Source organism: Enoplosus armatus, chromosome 3 (genome assembly GCF_043641665.1).
Source record: "Enoplosus armatus isolate fEnoArm2 chromosome 3, fEnoArm2.hap1, whole genome shotgun sequence".
NCBI lineage: Eukaryota > Metazoa > Chordata > Actinopteri > Centrarchiformes > Enoplosidae > Enoplosus > Enoplosus armatus.
The window spans coordinates 14,313,574-14,332,650 of record NC_092182.1 but is presented as its reverse complement, the minus strand read 5'-3'; the positions used below and the strand labels follow the sequence as shown (position 1 = coordinate 14,332,650).

Sequence of the window (19,077 nt, the reverse complement as noted above, 5' to 3'; positions counted from 1 at the left end):
CTAGGGGACAGACAAATAGTCTGCAACCCTCTTGCCTTTGCTTTAAGGTCATTTCTGACTTATCTATCTGAGACTCAACACCCCAGGCAGCTCCTGCTGAAGGTAGCTGAGCAAAACAATGACCTTTTCATGGTGAATATGATTCATACATCTCATCCTTCGTAAGGCAACACGCAGCGAATTGCGTCTGGTATCATGTAGTGCTCGCCCGTACCACAGTTATTGCATAACTCTGGAGCCGCAGAGCTATTTATTTTACGGGGGACAAAAGGACACAAACATGTAAAGACTGAAATGTCCGCGCGCAAACCAATAAAGAGGTCATTTGGATTCCAGCAGAGAACTCACAGTTTGAATCAGCTTCACATTTGGATGCTGTCACGATTGAGGATGTTGGCATTTTTAAAACATGAATCATTTTGCTCAATATTGTTTATATATGAGTTGATTGTAGCGATTGTTGTTGATGCAGGAAGACGCAGGGGTCGATGAACACAAATACACATGCCTGGATTTATTGAGTATCTTATTCAATATCTAGATTTAGTAGTAGTAGTAGTAGTTTACAGAGGAAAAGGTGGGGGTGTGGGGGGGGGGTCATTGTGAACAACTGCCCCCCTGTTTAAGATGAAGTTTAAGTGAAGCTTGTTTACAGTAATGGCAGTTACACACTTGTCATCTCCCAGCAATGTAATGTAATGTTACTGTGTTTGTCCGCTATGACACGCAATCAGACACGCACACATCTTTTAGCAGCACATTTCATTGAGATGACAGGCTTTGTAGAAATATGTTAGATTGATTTCATTAATTGACATTCTTGCAAACAGAACACTGTGACTAAGTTTTATTCTCAAAGGTCAGGTACCTTATGATTGTCTTGGTATACATTACCATCATAGCGCACCATGAAAGTTATTCCTGTGTTGCTAGACACATTTAAAGTTGATTTATATATAATAGTACTTTATGGCACACTCCTGTATTTCAACGTATACTGGCCATAGTTCAGCAGCACCATCTGTAGGCCAGCAGGCAGCAGAAGTTCCTGTCACAGGTTCAAATACACAGCGGATTAACTAATCACTCAGATCTATCATCAGTTATCCCCTAAAGCTTACACCGACAGTCAGTTAACACACACAAATTTTAGCACCGACTTCAGTGAACTCTCCTGTCACACAACAGGACGAAAGTCACGCTGACGCAAAGTGTTGTTAATAACTGTTGCATTTGCATGCGACTCTGTTATAGGCGTGAAATGCACATAACTGTGTGCTACAAAATGAGCAAGTAGCAGCAAAGAAGAAGTCATTTCTGATGTAAATACATATCAACAACCATCACAGTGACTCGGAGCCAGTGCCTGTTGACTGATCACAGTCACCAAGTGCTTCAGTGTGACAACCAGCCACTGAGATGCGTCCACCAGATTGGAGTGGTTCTTGTCAAAGATTATCAGAGGCACAATACAGCAACGTTTCTTTTTTAGCTGACATCTGATGATATTGTCAGTGCCTCCATAATATCCATCGTCTTGCTTTTTCAACCTATTTTAAGGATGATATTGTTCGATTTATTCTTTTAGATCAAGATTAGGAATGTTTACAACAGATATTTCACTAGTTGATGTGCATGTACTATTTGCTTCCTCATAGATCACAATAGTAAAATTTAAATTCTATGTGTATCATCTACTGCACTATTTCCCTCATGCAATGCTCCTCAGGCTCTGTGCTAGTTAAACAGTACATAATGTAGAAACAAATACACAAACAAACACTGAACTTGATCGGTTCACTTAGATACTTTTGGCCAACGTGCACCACAATCTTTCAGGTAATTACCTTTAATTTATGTCCTGATGTAGCTGCTTGCTACAGTCTTTGTTTTGATGTAATAATCGTACTCTATGATTCGAGTCTAATCTTGGGGAGTTGATGACATTATTTCCATATGAGGAGTGCTGTTAAGGTTCATGTGCCAGTGTTTTGGCTGCACGTGTAAAGAAGAGTGTAAATGTGTACGTGTGTGTAATGGATGAAGCAGTTGGCTGTGTGTGTGTGTGTAATGGCTGGCACAAGCAGCAACGTCTGGACTGTGGACTCCCATAGAGATGATGGTAGAAGTATGTGTTTAGTCACTTAACGTAACTGCTCATTTGTGGCTCACACTAGCACTGTCCCTGCTTGTTATCTTGAATGTGTATTTCTGCATGTGTGTGCAAGTGTGAGAGTGTGTTTGTTTGTGTGTGTGTGTGTGTGTGTGTGTGTGTGTGTGTGAGTGAGGGAGAGGCAGAGAAAGAGAGAGTAAAGAGGGAGTCAGAGCCGTGGCAGCTTTGTGTGGATACAGTGTGAAAGTGCAGCCATGATAAAGTACAACAGCAGAGTATGTGCGCAGTGCATGCGTCAAACTGGCCGTCTTAAAGGGGAACGACAGACGATTTATGAATTAATGATGTTTTTTCTCAGGCTCTGTAAATAACATGTAAGATTTCTAATGAATACGAATATAATGTGTGACAACAAAGTATTCAAGTATTCAGTGTTTATTTATGCTTTGTTGTTTTGTCCTGCTGATACTGCTGATGATTTATATGACTTTATATGAACTGATTTGTTCATTGACAATGGTGATTCAGTCAGTTCACTTTGAAGATTTGTTGTTAAATGTACTGAACACCTCAGTGAGTGAGCGCTCACAGAAAGCTGGACTCAAATGTTCTTTGACTTCTCTCTTTTGTTTCCTTTGGTTTGAAGGATTGGTTGGGTCATGGCATGGTGTTAAAACATACATTGGTTGTATCATAGATACAGTAGAGTAGCATAATACATCTCTCTCATACTGCTGATGTGAAATGGACCAAATTTATACAATTAATAATTTTTCCATTCAAATATTTATTTATATTTGCACTTGGCTTACTTTCCCAATGTGAGTGTGTGTGTGTGTGTGTGTGTGTGTGTGTGTGTGTGTGCATGCTTGGGCTTGTGTATGTGAGGGAGACTGAACTCGACAGAGTGAGAGAGATGAATTTAACTTGCGAGGCGTGATAACTGAGGATGACATGAAATCAAAATGGAAAGAGTTGTAGATTGAACAATAAAGAGGTCGCAAACCCAGACAGAGTGATGGAGACACCTGAACATTTTTACAAGTTTTTGAACAGTCTTCCTTGATAGTCCTTTCCTAATCGTGTTATGTTGATATTATATTCATTTCACATGAGCACAGATACTGTATTTAGTAGTCTGTAATCCAGTACTTAGCCTTGTCCACTGCCTGGTTGAGCCAAAAGCTACAAAGGAGGAACTTCAATAAAACAGAAGAGCCGAGCTGATTGGTTGACATGCAGCGTGGAGCTGAAGATCCGGAGTTTGGCTCATGGGATCTTACTTTAATTTCCTGAGTTCAGCCGTTGTTTTGGTTTCCATGACAGCTACTGTGTGTGTCATATGTGCTTCCTTACATGGACACACATCAGAGTATGTCTTCATACAGATTTACTTTACAGTGATGGAACACTTAACATTCACAGGAACACTTTGAAAATGAGAAACAAAGAAACAAACCAGAGGATCATAAATCTTTACATTTGTATTCTGCATTGTGTGTGTGTCCATATTTGTGAGAGAGATAGAAGTGTGTGGGCTTGACTGAAATGAGAAAACATCCTTTATTCCCCTTCAGGTGTTGCAGCATTCAGGTTGCAGATTCACTATTTGCCTCTTTCTCTACACGAACAGTCACACTGGCACAATTAAACAACATCAAGAGAAGCTTTGATGGTTTTGCTAATGAGCTCAGTCGACACGTCACTATCTAAACTTTAAAAACATCTTCCCAACCTCAGCAAATTGAATCCTGTTGGCTGATAGACACATGGCTGCACCGGTCGTGTTGTATCGACTGCTTTGAGATACTAGTGATGCTGCACAGAGCTATTACTGTGTAAAGGTCTCTGACAGCTGCAGCATTTCACAAACTGAGAAAAACATCTAGATTCAACGACCACATAGCTGTTCAATCCTGTGTCGATGGTGTAACTTTAGGGCAAAACTAAGTAATACATCACCAAGCTTATGCAACAAATATTCTTTCTTTGCGAAGACATTCACTTGGTAGTGTGGGTATACTTAAGATGACCTGCGCTTGAAGTGTTTTCCTTGGCAGAGTGACATCCACATCCTCATACAACCCCCACCCCCACCCCATCCACCCACACACACACACATAAACCTGTGTGTATACATGCACTACACACAAAGACACATTTATATACTGTAGATATGAACACATGGGCCCGACTATATAGAGTGATAAAGAACAGGGTATAAGAGCACATGTGCGGTACATTATGTTGCATTTTGTGATGCAGTTGCTGGATTTCAATTTGATGCATTCAAGTAGAAACAAGACATTTCATCACTGCTGTTATTGTTTCATTGTCGGATTTAGTCAGTTGTTCAGTATTCAGCACGAGACGTGTGGATACATTTCTACAAACACTATTTCCTGATGAAATAGCAGGAAATTATGGATAAAATGTGATAAAATGCAAAAATGACTGTACGTACGTAGGATCAGCTGGTGATGTAGCAGGCCTTATTAAAAAGACGCACAAGATAAACACAAACCCCATCCATGACACACACTTGAACAGGCATCCCAATATAGACTGCACACTCAAGCACACTTATTTACTGTGCAAACCTGCAGGAGTAGGCGGTGAAGAAGCACTAAATGCTGGCTGCCCTCACCCCCCTTGGCTTGGCTGGATGGCACTGACTGATCTATACAGACAGGGGAAGGAAAGAGAGTTAGCGAGGGATGGAGAGAGCATGGGGGAGGGAGATGTAGCAGGAGAGTGATGTGGGAAGTCCTACAGAATATATGTCTGCTCATTGTGTGCAGAATCAGATCCAAAATGACATTAAAACGTCTCTATGACACTCGGGAGATATCTGCTCTCAAACTGTCCCGTAGCTGATAACTGCAGAGGTGTGGTTGGTTTACGTACTGTGTTGTTGTATGTGTACTCACTACTCCACTACATATGGCTTGCGTTGACATTGGTATCATTTTGTTTTGTTTTGCTCTGCTCCTAATCGCTGTGGTCGCACACAGATATCAAACATGCATGGTGTCACTCTGACTCATGTGACTGTGGGCTCGCCGCCACACGCTCAGATGTGGCTTTTCATGCACGCACATGTAGCAACACTCAGGTGGTCGTGTAATCAGAAATACATGAAGTAGCCTGCACAATGTATTTGTTAGAGACTTCATATACATATATTAGAGCTGCAATGATAAGTCGATTAATCAATTAATTGTTTTGAGTCATTTTTTAAGAAACAATGCCAATAAGAAATTCTCTTGTTCCAGCTTCTCAAAATATGAACATTTTGTAGTTTTCTTAGTCTTCTGTACTTTGACTCTTTGGGTTTTGGACTCTTGAATTGCACAAAACAAGAAATGAGAATTTTTTTTGCAATGGCCAATTTTCACAGACCTAAACATTAATTGATTAATTGAGAAAAGAATCTGCAACAGTGTTTCCCCAAAACTAGATAATGAAACTTGAATTTTATGTCAAAGTCTACCATACAATGATCACTAAAAGAACAAAAAACGTGAAGTAATTAATTTCCTTTTTTATTTTTTACAATCATTCTCGCTTTCCCATTTGTCATGCCGGTAATGGAATATGGAGATATTTTATGGCCACTGGCGTCCTCCCAATGTCCTCATGCCTTCATTACTTAACATAAAGCATTGAGATTTATTTCAGACCTTCAGTCAGGGTGATTGCCCTGTTTGACTTGTACATTTAATTTATTGGTATATTGTGGTCCATGAGACCTTTGTTAGTTTGCATCCTAGTATAGTAAGTATTTTCTTGATAACATTGCATGTGGTTTCTGTCTCTGAGGTACAAGCAGACAAACATAGTGTGCTTTGGTACAGTGTACTCTGGTTCCTCTTAATGTAATTCATTGACAGTGTTTTACAGTTGAATGACTCTTTGTCTCATGGTGAGTTTAAAATGATAAAGATCAGATTCAGTAAGGTGCAGGTTTCATTTGTCCTTTCATATAATCATCTATTTTTGTGGTTGTCCTACATATTCAAGATGATCATATGTTTTGTGTTTGAAGCTCTCTTTAATTAAACAGCCTCTAACTTTATTTTTAGCGTACAGACATATCAAATAGTCAAACTATTCCTTTAGATTTAGTATTCTGTAGCTTGATTGTCCGTACTGTCATTTTACTAAGTTGGTCTATTCCGTACACGTGACATCTATTGCATGTCTGTCTGTCCTGGGAGAGGGATCCCTCCTCTGTTGCTCTTCCTGAGGTTTTTCCTCATCCGAATCCTGGGTCTATGTATGAAGGGTGTTGTATGCTGTACAGACTGTAAAACCCCTTGAGGTAAATTTGATTTGTGATATTGGGATATGTAAATAAAATTGACTTGACTTGATTAGGGGATGATATATAACTGATTTGTAAGCAATAATGAATATTTTAGCAGAGTGTAATTACTTTTGATACTCCTGGTGTCACTTCAGGAGGCTGCTGTTTAAAACGTGGCTTTGTTTAGATAATAAATGATAATGCATGAACAATGGTGCTGTAATTGCAAGACACGCTGTTTATTGTAATTTTATGGCTCCATTTCCACTCTTTATCAGTATGCACAAAATTTAATTGGTGATTTTCTGTGTGTAGTCTGGAGGAAGATACACAGAGCCTCATGAGCATTGCGCACATCTGAATTGTTAATAGGTTTACATTGCCGCTGTCCGCATGGCTCGGTCATATGGCAAGTTGTGTAGAAGACTGCATGGTTCAGTGGGTTAGCATCCTTTGTCATATGGCGATCTGAGCTCTGTGAGATGAACTGTAGTCGTGCCTGTAGACATGTACACTCGCCCTGTGGCAGAGGAGGGCCTGTACGGGCTGTGGGGGGATGAGGAGGAACGTGTATTATGCCGTGTTGTATCCTGCTCTGCATGAGGTTACTATCTGCTGTTAGTGTGCATTTTAGGACATAAACATGTGCCGTGTGTCTGTGTGTGCGTTACATATCATGTTTGTACTTAAGAGAATAGCAGCAAGTGAAGTAAACACGTTAACTGCTAATAATAAGCATATACTGTATGAGGAAAGGAAACACTCTACAGTAAGTCTCTTTACAGCACAAATAAACTAAGATGAGTCAGAGATATTTATGGTCATCCCCAAAGGCCTCTTTCCTGACTCTCTTTCTCTCCCTGTGTCTCTCTCCCTCTTTCTATTTTTGCTTGCCGTTTAACATGCTGATGATTGAATAAATTGCTGGTTAATTGAGAGGGTATGGTTATCATTTGCTATTATATTTAACATGCTTTCTGAAACCAGGAAGTGGCAATTTGCATAAATGCACTTTGCCTTGGAAAGCTAAGACTGTTCAGACAATGCATTACGTGCTGGCTTCAGTATCTTCACAATTATTACTCAATTACTGCTGTAGACCATACAGGAGAAAATACTATATAATATGTTTTTTATTCTAAATTCACATAGAAAATGTGTTCTTCTGTGATAGATCTGTGGCAGGCATAATGAAAGACATGCTGAATATTTTGTCCTTGTTAACCACCTAACTGAAGCCTTATTTACACCTACAGATTTCTGCAGCAGCAGTTTATTATTGTTCCTTTCGGTCTGTAAATGCCTCTAAAATTGTTCGCTTGTCTCTCTGTCACTTCCACCCTCGTATGAATCGTTCTGTTCTCTCTGCTCCCTGCGGCCCGAGCTGGCTCTGTCATAGAGGCAGCAGCCGTAAGCTTAACTCAACCTTTTACTTTGGTAACAAAGAGGCCCATGTCTCTTATTGTGGGCTAAGTGCTTCTCACAATCTGCAGTAAACTGTTGGGAAAACGAGCCCCTCAGCCCACAGTGCTCTTGCATTTATGGTGTCCGCAGAGAACACAGAGCCGGGGATTAAGGACTTCCTCAGGCGGAAGAGGTTATTATGTATATAATAAAATATGCGTGCATGTGTGTGGCTCTTAGCATTTGTCTGTATTGTGTATTATAAGATAATAATGGGCATCCCTTGTGAAAAGTTGAATGACTGTATTGATGGACAGATATTATGAATACCAGCCCGTGTGCACCATTTACGTTGACCTGCCTCATGCATGAATGATGACGAGGGCCTCTCTCTGGTCTCATATCTAAAGGGAGGTCCCAGGACTGTCCTAACCAGCTGAGTCACCCTGTTGGTGTGTCCTCCTCCAGCATCTTACACATCGCACTGCACTAACATGCAAATACCACCTTTATCAGGCTATGTGTGCCTGTGTTGTCCGCTTCGTTCCTGATCGACCTCGACCTGACGGCTTGATGTTCCCATGCTCTGTCTTTGAAACAACCGGAGAAGGGCACAATGCTGCAATCTGCAATCTCTACATAACCTCTAAAAGCATTCAAAGTCATTTTATTCATTGTGTGTTTGTCCCATTTTTAACCTCTCTCTGCCTACTGAATCAGTGTTTTCACCCATTTAGTGCCATTTTGTCCTTATTTGGATTACGAGTACAGACTAACTACTACTACTACTACTACTACTACTACTGACTAGTTTCTTCCTGTTATGTAGGCTCAGAAGGTATACACGCATGTCAGTGGTCAGCTGTCCCTCCACTTGGTTCTATGTGGTGTGTTCAATAGCAAAACATTACATCAGTCTGTTTGAGTTCTTGCAACTCAAGGTTTGGTTTGGTGTAAATCATGAAGTTCTTCTGGTGTTTTCAGTCTTTCAGGTTTCATGATGTTGAATAAAAACACTGATGTTCTCCAGATGTTCTTGTGGACCCTAGTCCAGGTTTCTCATATTGTCATGGTTTCCACAGCGTTCTGTGAATATGTGTAAGAACCGAATCAGCTCATGTGTGAACTAGATTGTAAACAGTCATGCTCCTATTCTTGGGCTCAACAAGCTTCACTAGCTACTTATTTGTTGATGCTTTCCTCACCGCAGCCATCTTTGTGACTGGCATTTGTGAAACAACATCTTTTTAGTTTTGGCTCATTGACTGTGTAATTATTTGTACTGGTGCAGTACGTACTGAGGCATAAATGTAGGTACAGGGGAACAAGGTGTGAAGTTTAATGGGGTAAAATGGGAACTAATAATTAATAATTTATACTGTAGGTATTTTTTAACGTGTGTACAATAGGTACATTATGACCTAGTGAGCAACAATCTGGAAACAAAAAGAGAAATTATACTGTAAGTATTTTTATTTGTACTGGTACACCAAAAATAACACATGTACATGTTGCTTTGTCTTGAGCACATTCCTGGATTGAAATGTTCACATTAGATTCATTTCTTTATCCCTTTGTGCGTTTGTGTGCTTCTGTATCTGTTGTCCACCCAACACGCTGTTTTAACAACATGCTCATGCTTTTTTTTATGATAATCCATCATATCTAGTTCCTATTAAAAATCTATTGTTCTCTTTTTTTCTGTGTGTCTGCAGGAAACAGTAGAGTATGCCTTCCTCATCATTTTCACAATTGAGACCTTTCTTAAGATCATCGCTTATGGTTTGGTGATGCACCAGAACGCGTACGTGCGAAACGGTTGGAACATGCTGGATTTCGTCATTGTCGTCATAGGGTAAGTCCTCAAGTTTTTTCAATTGATTTATTTTACTTAAACATAGTGTATAATGTATTTGATGAAACCTATTACCTATCATGCCAGCTGATCCAAACAACTTGTTGTTTTGCAAATCGAGGTTTTGTTGTTTTAGTTTGGGGGTTTGAATTTGCACTTTGATCTCAGTTTGACAGTTTACAGTGTTTCTCAGAGAGGCAGTCAGTGTTAAAGTTAAAGTTGCTTAAGCCTCTGCTCCAAGCGGCCAAGTGCTAATAGAGACCCTCATACACCCACAGTATATGACCCAGAAAAGACAGAGAGAATAAATCAGAGCTTTACCACCACTGGAGTGAGTCACCATCTCTCCATACTTCATCTCTTCTCCAACACTCCCTCCCATTTTTCCTCTTACTGTCTTTCGCTCTCCCATCCTGCTCTGCTTTGTCTCTGCAGCTCTTTCTTATACTTCTCCCTTCCATTTTGATCTCTCAAATGGTTGTGCTTCATGCTTTACACTTACCCACCTCACCTTGCCCTCATTCCTATCTTCTGCACACTCTCCTCTTGTTATCTTCACCCTCATCGCAGCTTCTCTTTTTTTCTCCTCCTTACTCTTTCTCTCCTCTAACACGCACAGTCCAGTGGGTAGCTGGGTCAGATCTCTGTCTGTGTGCAACATGCGGGGTTGATCTGCCATGCAGTCAAATGCAAAGACCCCCGCTCCTGCTATGAAGAGTGACTGTTGCTGCTAAATCACTGAAATGACACACTAAAATAAAACTGCCAGTGCCTGATGTCAAAATATAGCTGTGTCAATATGGCTCTGAAACAACTAAATAAATTCATGAGGAAGGTCAAGGTTCAGTGCACTTCACAACAGGCTTCAATATGTGCGTGTGTCTTTTATTCATAGATTATAGCAGGTCATGTTAAGGTTAGAAAAAGGTTATAGGCGCTCAAAGATGATGCTTTTCATAGAGAGAAAATTGTTGAAATGCAAGAAAAACATCTGAGGCTTGTAAGGTATAATGTTAAAGTAAAAAGCCTCTTTTCTTTTATCTGATGAAAAAAAAGTCAAAAACAAATAGGGAGAAATGTATTTAAGATTCATTAAAATATGGATATTCATTGTATTAAAAGGACGTGGGTGTCAGAAATGTAAATTAGCTGTGCAACAAGGAAAAAGGTAACAGTAAGGTCATGTAAAAGAACATTTACTGAACAGAGTAAAGCTGAGCAATTTTGAGGCAGGAAGTGTTTTTTGTACTTAAAAGATCCTACCAGTGTGTTTAAATCTTTAAATCTCTTAAACTACAGGTAATGTGTCCTTCAAGCTGCACTAATCAATGTTTTATGTTAACAATGGATTAAATGACAGTGTGTAATGTGGAAGGGTAAATTCATTGTGAAAAACAAAAATCAAGATATAGAATTATACCCTAATCTGCAGTTCCCCTCAGCTTTATGGAGCATTTTGTTGTCTTTTAGCTCATTGTTTTGGTTTTACGCACCGAAGCTTTACTGTTTTGGTTCACTCTCACTGCTTTCCTCGTGTTGTTGGCAGCATTTACCAGCTAAAGAGCCAGACATTTCCCTCAGGAGTTGGTAGAAACAAAACAGAGCCATTAAGACAGTGAATATTCACCAGGTAGTCAGAAATGATGCTGATGTTGCTTTGTGTCTGCTGGATGTGTAAATATGTTTGCCATCAGGTTCACCACAAGAAATCTATGATGTGATAATATGTCAATGATAATATGAGATTATTCATGTTTGCTGACCATTTTCCAATATCTGTTGTACAGTTTTATATATTTGGATGTAAATTTTCCACACGGCAGTTGTTTCATTCTTTTCTGCACAGTGTGAAAATCAATTGTCAGACCCATTAAAGTTGCTTGAGTGAGAGTCTGCTAATTGATTTTCATACAGAAATACATTGGAACCAATGCATGCCTAAAACAGTAGAAAACCCCCCACTGTAGCTAGTATAGTGTAGTATACAAAATGATTGTAAAGAAAAAGAAGAAAAAAACATTTAAAACCACTGGGATGAGTCTATAAATAATGAGGAGACACACTGAAGTTATCCAGCTGTAAAGAAACCTGATGTATCACTTTTATGAAAGTGGTTCTCCTCAGGTAAACTCAGTAAAAAGGTGTCGATATGTGAAGGATGGTTTTCCTCTGAACATGACTGGATGAGTAATGAAGCCCCAGTGGCAGGCGGTCAGCCTTACAGCTGTGACTCAGTATAACATAAGTCTGAGCAGACTGCGCTTATAGGCCCTCAGAACTCCTTCCAGCCCCTATCGGCAGCTTCATTCACTGCTTTCAGTCCACAGCTTTGATGTGATGTGGCGAGATGATTTCCCCTCTTGGCTAGGTGAGGAATGTCTAACTGACTGTAATAAAGTGTCCTCTCTTGTGGTGAGAGATTTGTTCACTGCTGATTTCACTTTGTGACTACAGTAGGAAACAGTTCTTGCACTGCATTTATCTGCGGTATACATATGTGCTGTTTGTGTACTTTTAGCTGGGCATTGAAACAGAGGGGCTGAGATGCTGCTGAACTGCAGTCTCAGCGTCGCCTCTGGCTTTATATTGAAAAGAAACAGCTAACAATTATTTTGAACCTACCAGTACAGTGTTTAGTAACCAGCCTTTCTACCATCTATTAACCTTAATGGTGCATTGTATTTAATATATGTGTAGTTTAATATACTGTAGTATTAATCCAACTGTATCCTGGTGATATCAGTATGGTTTGTGGGTGGCTGTAAAGTAAACTGATGACACACATTACATTATAGTTCCACAGCTAAATGACACTTTAAGGGATCAACAATAAAATACAATGCTCTCAGTCAGGAAAGAGTTTGTCACATTATTGATGTGTGAGAGAACATCCGAGGACAATTGGTAGTTTTTTAAGTGCATTTCTGAAGAGAATGACTTGTTCTTAACATATTAACACACAATGCACTCATTATTAACTCGTGCTTGTTTTTACAACTAGATTGCTTAGTTGTCATCAATATTAACCACAGAATAACCACAACTTATCAGCTGTTTAATGTACTAGAATATATTACTGTTAAGAGAGTAAGTTTTGGAAGTACACAAAAACATAACATAGAGAAAATGAATTAGTGTTTAATGCTCTGCCTTTGAAACTGTCTTAGTAAGACAATGCAATTAGAAATAAATATTTGATGATTATGATACGTTGCTGACCACAATTTTTGTAAACTCAAAAACAAAAAAAAACATATATAGTATATTGCTTGAAAAACCATCATCTGTTTTTGTGTTAAGATTAAGAAAATAACATTTAGGGCTGCAACAAACGATTAATTTCATTTTTGATTAAACTGCTTATTATTTTCACGACTTATTGATTAGTTGTTTTTCCTTAAAAAAATGTTGTGTAAAATGCCCAGTATAGTTAGAGCATTTTCCAGAGCCAAAGGTGACATCTGCAAGTTGCTTGTTTTGTCCGACTAACAGTTTAAAACCCAAAGATATTCAGTTTATTATCATACGTGACAAAACAAAAGCAGCAAATCCTCAAATTTGGAAGCTGGGACTGCCAAATATTTGGCATTTCCTTCCTTGACCATGGACTAAAACAATGAATTGACTATTAAAATAGTTGCTGATTTCAGCTTGACCAACATTAGGTAAGGATCATCTGGAATATACAGTACAACAGTTCAGATGCAAACCCGTTGTTGTGTGTTATACCGTATGCTTTCCTTGGCAGACTAATAGTGTGAAGCTCTTTCTTTGTGTTTTCTGACAGACTCTTCAGTGTTGTCTTGGAGCTTTTGACCAAAGAGGAGAAATCAGAAGGCGACGAAGGAGATACGAGCCATCCGTCAATGCACGGGCACGGAGGTAAACCAGGTGGATTTGACGTTAAAGCCCTTCGAGCCTTCCGTGTGCTGCGACCCCTGCGGCTGGTCTCAGGAGTACCCAGTAAGTAGTGAGACCTGCTGAGCTCCATGTAACACACAGGCAACCCATGTCAACCCAGTGTAAGCCATACATACAATTTACCACTTATTTTCTGTATACATTATATAATGGTCTTAGCCCTTATTTATCCCAGTGAATTGCCGGCTGAAGGGTTAGACATGACGAGTCCAGATGGTCCATGTAGCATCCCTGAGGACATCTATTCAACATCTACATCAGCGCCCTAGAGATATAAGCTCTGGGTGTAATACAAACAAACAAACACTGTATAGTAAACACTTTTATGACACATTTATGAACTGTATGTGGTTCTAGATGTGCTGAAGTATACTGAAACTGGGAAAAACATACCATAGGCTACAATATAATCATCCCACACTGCACACATACTGTATGTTTAAATTATAATGTTTTATATTTATGTCTTCAGCCTGCCTTAATGTGAACCATCATGATTTATGCACTTTCAACAGTTTGTAAAATAATTGTACAGGTGTGTTTACTATTTTAGAGTGTGAACGTTTCCTGCATCTTAACTGTATTTAGACAGTTTGAAAGTAAACACATAAAGATCATGCGGCTGTAAACGTTGGACCATCTGGAGACGCAAGAGTTGATATTTTTGCAGTAACACAGGTAGAGACTGCCAGCTACAGACGACATTTGCAGCTGTATTTTCTTGCTGTGCGTTCATCCACACACCTGTAAGTACAGCCGAGCATCACATAATGTGTTTATTTTCCTCCTTGCTTAGGTTTACAGGTGGTGTTGAACTCCATCATTAAAGCCATGGTCCCTCTCCTTCACATTGCCCTCCTGGTCCTGTTTGTCATTATCATCTATGCTATTATCGGCCTGGAGCTTTTCATCGGTAAAATGCACGCAACCTGCTTTATTCCTGGCTCAGGTACGCCTCCTTGATTGTCAGTGTTATATAAAACCAAGTCAACTTCATAGCCTATACCTCTTGTGTTTTGAATACTGTAACTAGTCGTCTTTTTATGTTAAAAATAGCCTGACATTAAACCTATGGGACATTATTATTATTGTTTTTTCAACAAATAGCTGACAGCATGTGTCGCATAACAGAAAGTTTGACATCATTTTATTTTTAATTTAATAATGTAGACAGAAAAAAACTCAACCTGTATATTTCTATCTAAAGACACTTACCTTTTGCTTTTGAGTTACTTCACCATTTTCCTAGAATGTCTATGTGGATGTCACGTATGGGTGATGAAATTTTATGAACTGGCATGGCGAGTCTCTTCGAATCAGGTGTCGTAAATTGAAATTACCCGGTGGTCACAGGCCAGGTTGTTCTCTCCTAGGGGGGGCTGCTTAGACACTCAGCGTTTGTTGTTCCCCTCCCTCCCTCGCACATGGCACCGCTTTGCATGTCCAACCTTTCTTTAAGGTTTTGAAAGTGTAAGGAGCAATTTAGCGTAGCTTGCTATATGCTAAATGTGAAATAAAAAGCCATTTTTATCCGCTACTCTAAAATAAAAGGATGGGGACAATCAAAATGGGACAAAGTAAAGAAATTGATATGTAGATATAACCATGACCTGTAAAGATGGTTGAAGATGGGGTCATTTTCTCTGATGATAACAAACACAAGTTCTTCCTCTCCCTCTGTAGATGCGATAGCAGAAGAGGAGCCAGCTCCCTGTGCGATCTCAGGGCACGGGCGCCAATGCTCCATCAACATCAGCGAGTGCAGGGAAGGCTGGCAAGGTCCCAACGGTGGCATCACCAACTTTGACAACTTCCTGTTTGCCATGCTGACAGTGTTTCAGTGTATCACCATGGAGGGCTGGACGGACGTGCTGTACTGGGTGAGTCTCTCGCTCGGCCCTCCCAGTTCAATATCCTGTGACTGTCAGACGCCTTCAGCTTAAATGTCCACTCCGATCAGACACACAGCAGCAACGTGACTGACATTCTGACGATGAAGCTGCTGATGGTTTCCTGCGGCAGCTCTTATCACTCTGATATGATTGATTGACTACTGATTGAATGCATTCAACAACTCACAATAACAACATGATGCTATCCTGGCACTTTTAGTATTCCTGCAAAATCTTTTGACTTTTGTCTAACTTTTGTTCTGCTCTTCTCTTCTGACAGTTTCTACCTTTAACCGTTTATTTCACTCTTTTCTTTCTCTCTGCCCACTCCTCTCCTTCCTCTGAGGTGATGCTTGTTCCTCCAGATGAACGATGCAATGGGCTTAGAGCTTCCATGGGTGTACTTTGTCAGTCTTGTGATCTTCGGCTCCTTTTTCGTGCTTAACCTGGTTTTGGGTGTGTTGAGCGGGTAAGCACCTTCCTATCTGTGCAGACAGAGACCCTCTGCTTGATTTCAGGCTGAAGGGTTCTCTGTTCTTGTGTGTGTTTTGGGTCTGTTAACCAGCTGCTTTTGGCTCCTGTAGGTCAATGACGCCATCGGATGGGAAACACCTTGGATTTATTTTGTTAGCCTGATCATACTGGGCTCCTTTTTTGTGTTAAACCTCGTGTTAGGTGTGCTAAGTGGGTAAGAGACAACTTGTGCAGTGGTTGTGCTCTGCAGTGTGCAAAGCATGTTTGCAGTGGTTTTGCTTGCTATGTTTAAGAAGAAGCGCTAGCCTATAAATGAGTTTATTCTACGTAAGCCGCTCAAATGCACAGATCCTGACAACCTATATAACAAAAAATATTGAGATATAAAACCTGTATTCTGCGTTAGGACTTTCAGATAAATGCATATTCCCTCTCAGATGTTCTCTGACCTCTGTTGGCGTCAAACTATCACGTCCTCTCCACGGCAACTGCAAAGTGAGCATTTCCTCCCCCACCCCATCCTCAACCCACCCAACCTCCTGAGAGAGAAATTAATCTTATTCCTCGCCCTTCACTCCCTCTGCGCTCCTAAGCTCTCTCAAACCTCAGTTTGCTTTCCCAGCTCTGTGGAGTGGGGGTGGGGTATTACAGTAGAATTAACTCTGGATGTTTGACCAGCCAGCAAAGCTTGATTTAAAAAAAAAAAAAAGCCAACAAGGTTAATATAATCAGCAACTCCTGTCGGCTGCTTTAGATTGATGTAATTTATTATCTGCATCAACTTTTTCTGAATGCAATTTTACAAATGCAGCTTTACCCTCTCACCAGTATCTTTGTTTTGACTTATACATATTACATATTTTTCTCAGAAATGACAGTATCCCACCATGCATTGAATATATTTACCTCCTGTCCTCTGAATACATATTGTAGTTTCCATAGTGGCTATTTTACATAATCTATGAATTTTGACACTGCAAATGTTGCGTGTCTCTTGAAACCATCTGTCTACCTAAATTGCCTTTTCTGTATGATTAAGATGCTCGCCTGAAGGATAAGCTACTGTACTGTCGGGCTCTAAATATAGTGCTGTTGTCTTTCAAAGGTGTACATCTCCCTCCAGTGGCTAGGGTTCACAAAAACACACAAGGCATTGAGAGGTTGTGATTGAAGTGTGTGAATATGCAGCATACAATACGGACAAAGAGAATATACATTCATTCAGTCTTCGTTCAGTGTAGTGAAAAATGTCCTATTGTTAGAGATGATTTAGTATTATTTCCATTTCATGTGAAATTGTTGTTGTTTGCTGTGAAAGTGAGTTTCTCTTGTGTGTGTGCGTGTGTGTTTTTGGTTATTTATGCATTCCTGTGTGTTTTGTCTACGTGTGGTTCTGCAAATGCAGAGAGTTCTCCAAGGAGAGAGAGAAGGCCAAAGCTCGTGGAGACTTCCAGAAGCTGCGTGAGAAGCAGCAGCTGGAGGAGGATCTGAAGGGTTACTTGGACTGGATCACTCAGGCTGAAGACATTGACCCCGACAACGAAGACGAGGCCGATGAGGAGAGCAAGCGCAACCGTAAGCACCTTCTCCGTCTTTCCCTCCGTCGTGCAGTTAAGAGTCATGCTGCGCAGACATCGCAAGCAAACTGATCGAAATCAGTTCCTGCCACATTAAGAAAAATATCCAGCAGTGTGTATTGAGAGGGTTGTGATTTCTGCAACTATAATTAGGCCTATGTTTATATAATCAGCAAATGCAAGAGTTTGTACTCCAGAAATCTATAATGTGTCATAGTGGGGAAAAAAGGAAAACACAGTGGATTAGCTAAAAGATGATTTCTCTCTGGAGGAAAAATATTTGTCACATAACACTGTTTAAAACAGAATGTGTGCTTTTCCTTGCATTCCTGTGTCCATGTGCATGTAAAGTGCTCTATTTTTCTTGCTGCCCCAGATAAATGGTCAATCATTTCTGAGCCATATCTAGCACAGATAGAGACGGTGTTAATTAGGGAAAAAGAGCCCCCAATCTAAAACATCACACTCAAGTGTTCTCTTCTTTCAGCCCTACGATTTTCGCATTTTAAGAATCATGCAGGAAGAAATCCACCAGAGAGGAAACTTCCTCCACCAGCAGTCAAGCATCAATAGTCCGCAACGCTCAATGTATGTCACTGATGGAAGTGGAGCACGCTGTGAGCACCACTAGAGTTTATTGGAGAAGGGAAAAAGGACAAAATAAATATATATATATATTACTTGAAAAACTCTTAATCCAAATCCTCTTTATATAAGCAGCACACACGATGCAGAACAGAGAAGCTGCTTCTGATTCACCTTATAGTTTGAGCGTGTGATCTCTATTTTTTGCCCTCTGTCTGCTCATTACGATCCCCTCATGTTTTGATGTGCTCTGTCCATTTCCTGTTGCCTCTCCCGCCTGTCTTTTCCTCTAGTTATACTTCATGTATAAAGTTGGATGTTTACATTTTACAGTAGCAACATTACAGCTAACATTTACCATAAAGTGCTCTTAGTTAAAGAGGAGGTACTGTGTTACGAGGAGATAGGTCCGTACTGCTTTTTTTTCCAACATCCATCTTGGCTTTTGGTGTCTGTCGACGATACATGAGCCCCTACTAACATGTTAACATGCAAATGCTTTAATTTGCACTGTAACATGTTAGTACAGGGCCTCGTCACCTGCAGGCGCTTCCTGTGACTAACCGCTCTCCATGTTGTTCTTCTGCCCTCCTCAGTGTCTGCAGCCCCTCTGGCTCCCGCTGCTCTTGTCATTGTTGGATATTGATATTTTGAATACTGTTGTTGTCCTGTGGTGCTTGTCTGCTCTGACCCATTTTGATAGCAGCCCATTCTCGCCCCCCATGTCCCTCTGCTGTGCCGTTGTGTCTGAATGCATGGACTTGCATGCATTACACATGAAGGGGTGACTCTGGCTGACCTTACTGAGAAGAAGAAAGGAAGGTTTGGGTGGTTCAGCCAGTCGTCCGACACTCATGGTAAATCCTGTGGTTTCCCTCCAGTGTTCTCTAGCTCTTGTGTGTGTGTGTGTGTGTGTGTGTGTGTGTGTGTGTGTGTGTGCACATGAG

General features: G+C 40.3%; 1 protein-coding gene across 1 annotated transcript in view; it reads left to right on the top strand.

The window, feature by feature from the left end:
• Positions 1-19,077, top strand: part of cacna1da (calcium channel, voltage-dependent, L type, alpha 1D subunit, a) — a 53,849-nt gene that overhangs the window by 6,040 nt on the left and 28,732 nt on the right. Inside the window, exons 3-9 of the mRNA XM_070903524.1 lie at positions 9,542-9,681; positions 13,469-13,644; positions 14,399-14,551; positions 15,286-15,482; positions 15,860-15,963; positions 17,374-17,543; positions 18,913-18,987. Coding sequence (XP_070759625.1) covers positions 9,542-9,681; positions 13,469-13,644; positions 14,399-14,551; positions 15,286-15,482; positions 15,860-15,963; positions 17,374-17,543; positions 18,913-18,987 — 1,015 coding nt within the window. The remainder of the gene's footprint in view (positions 1-9,541; positions 9,682-13,468; positions 13,645-14,398; positions 14,552-15,285; positions 15,483-15,859; positions 15,964-17,373; positions 17,544-18,912; positions 18,988-19,077) is intronic.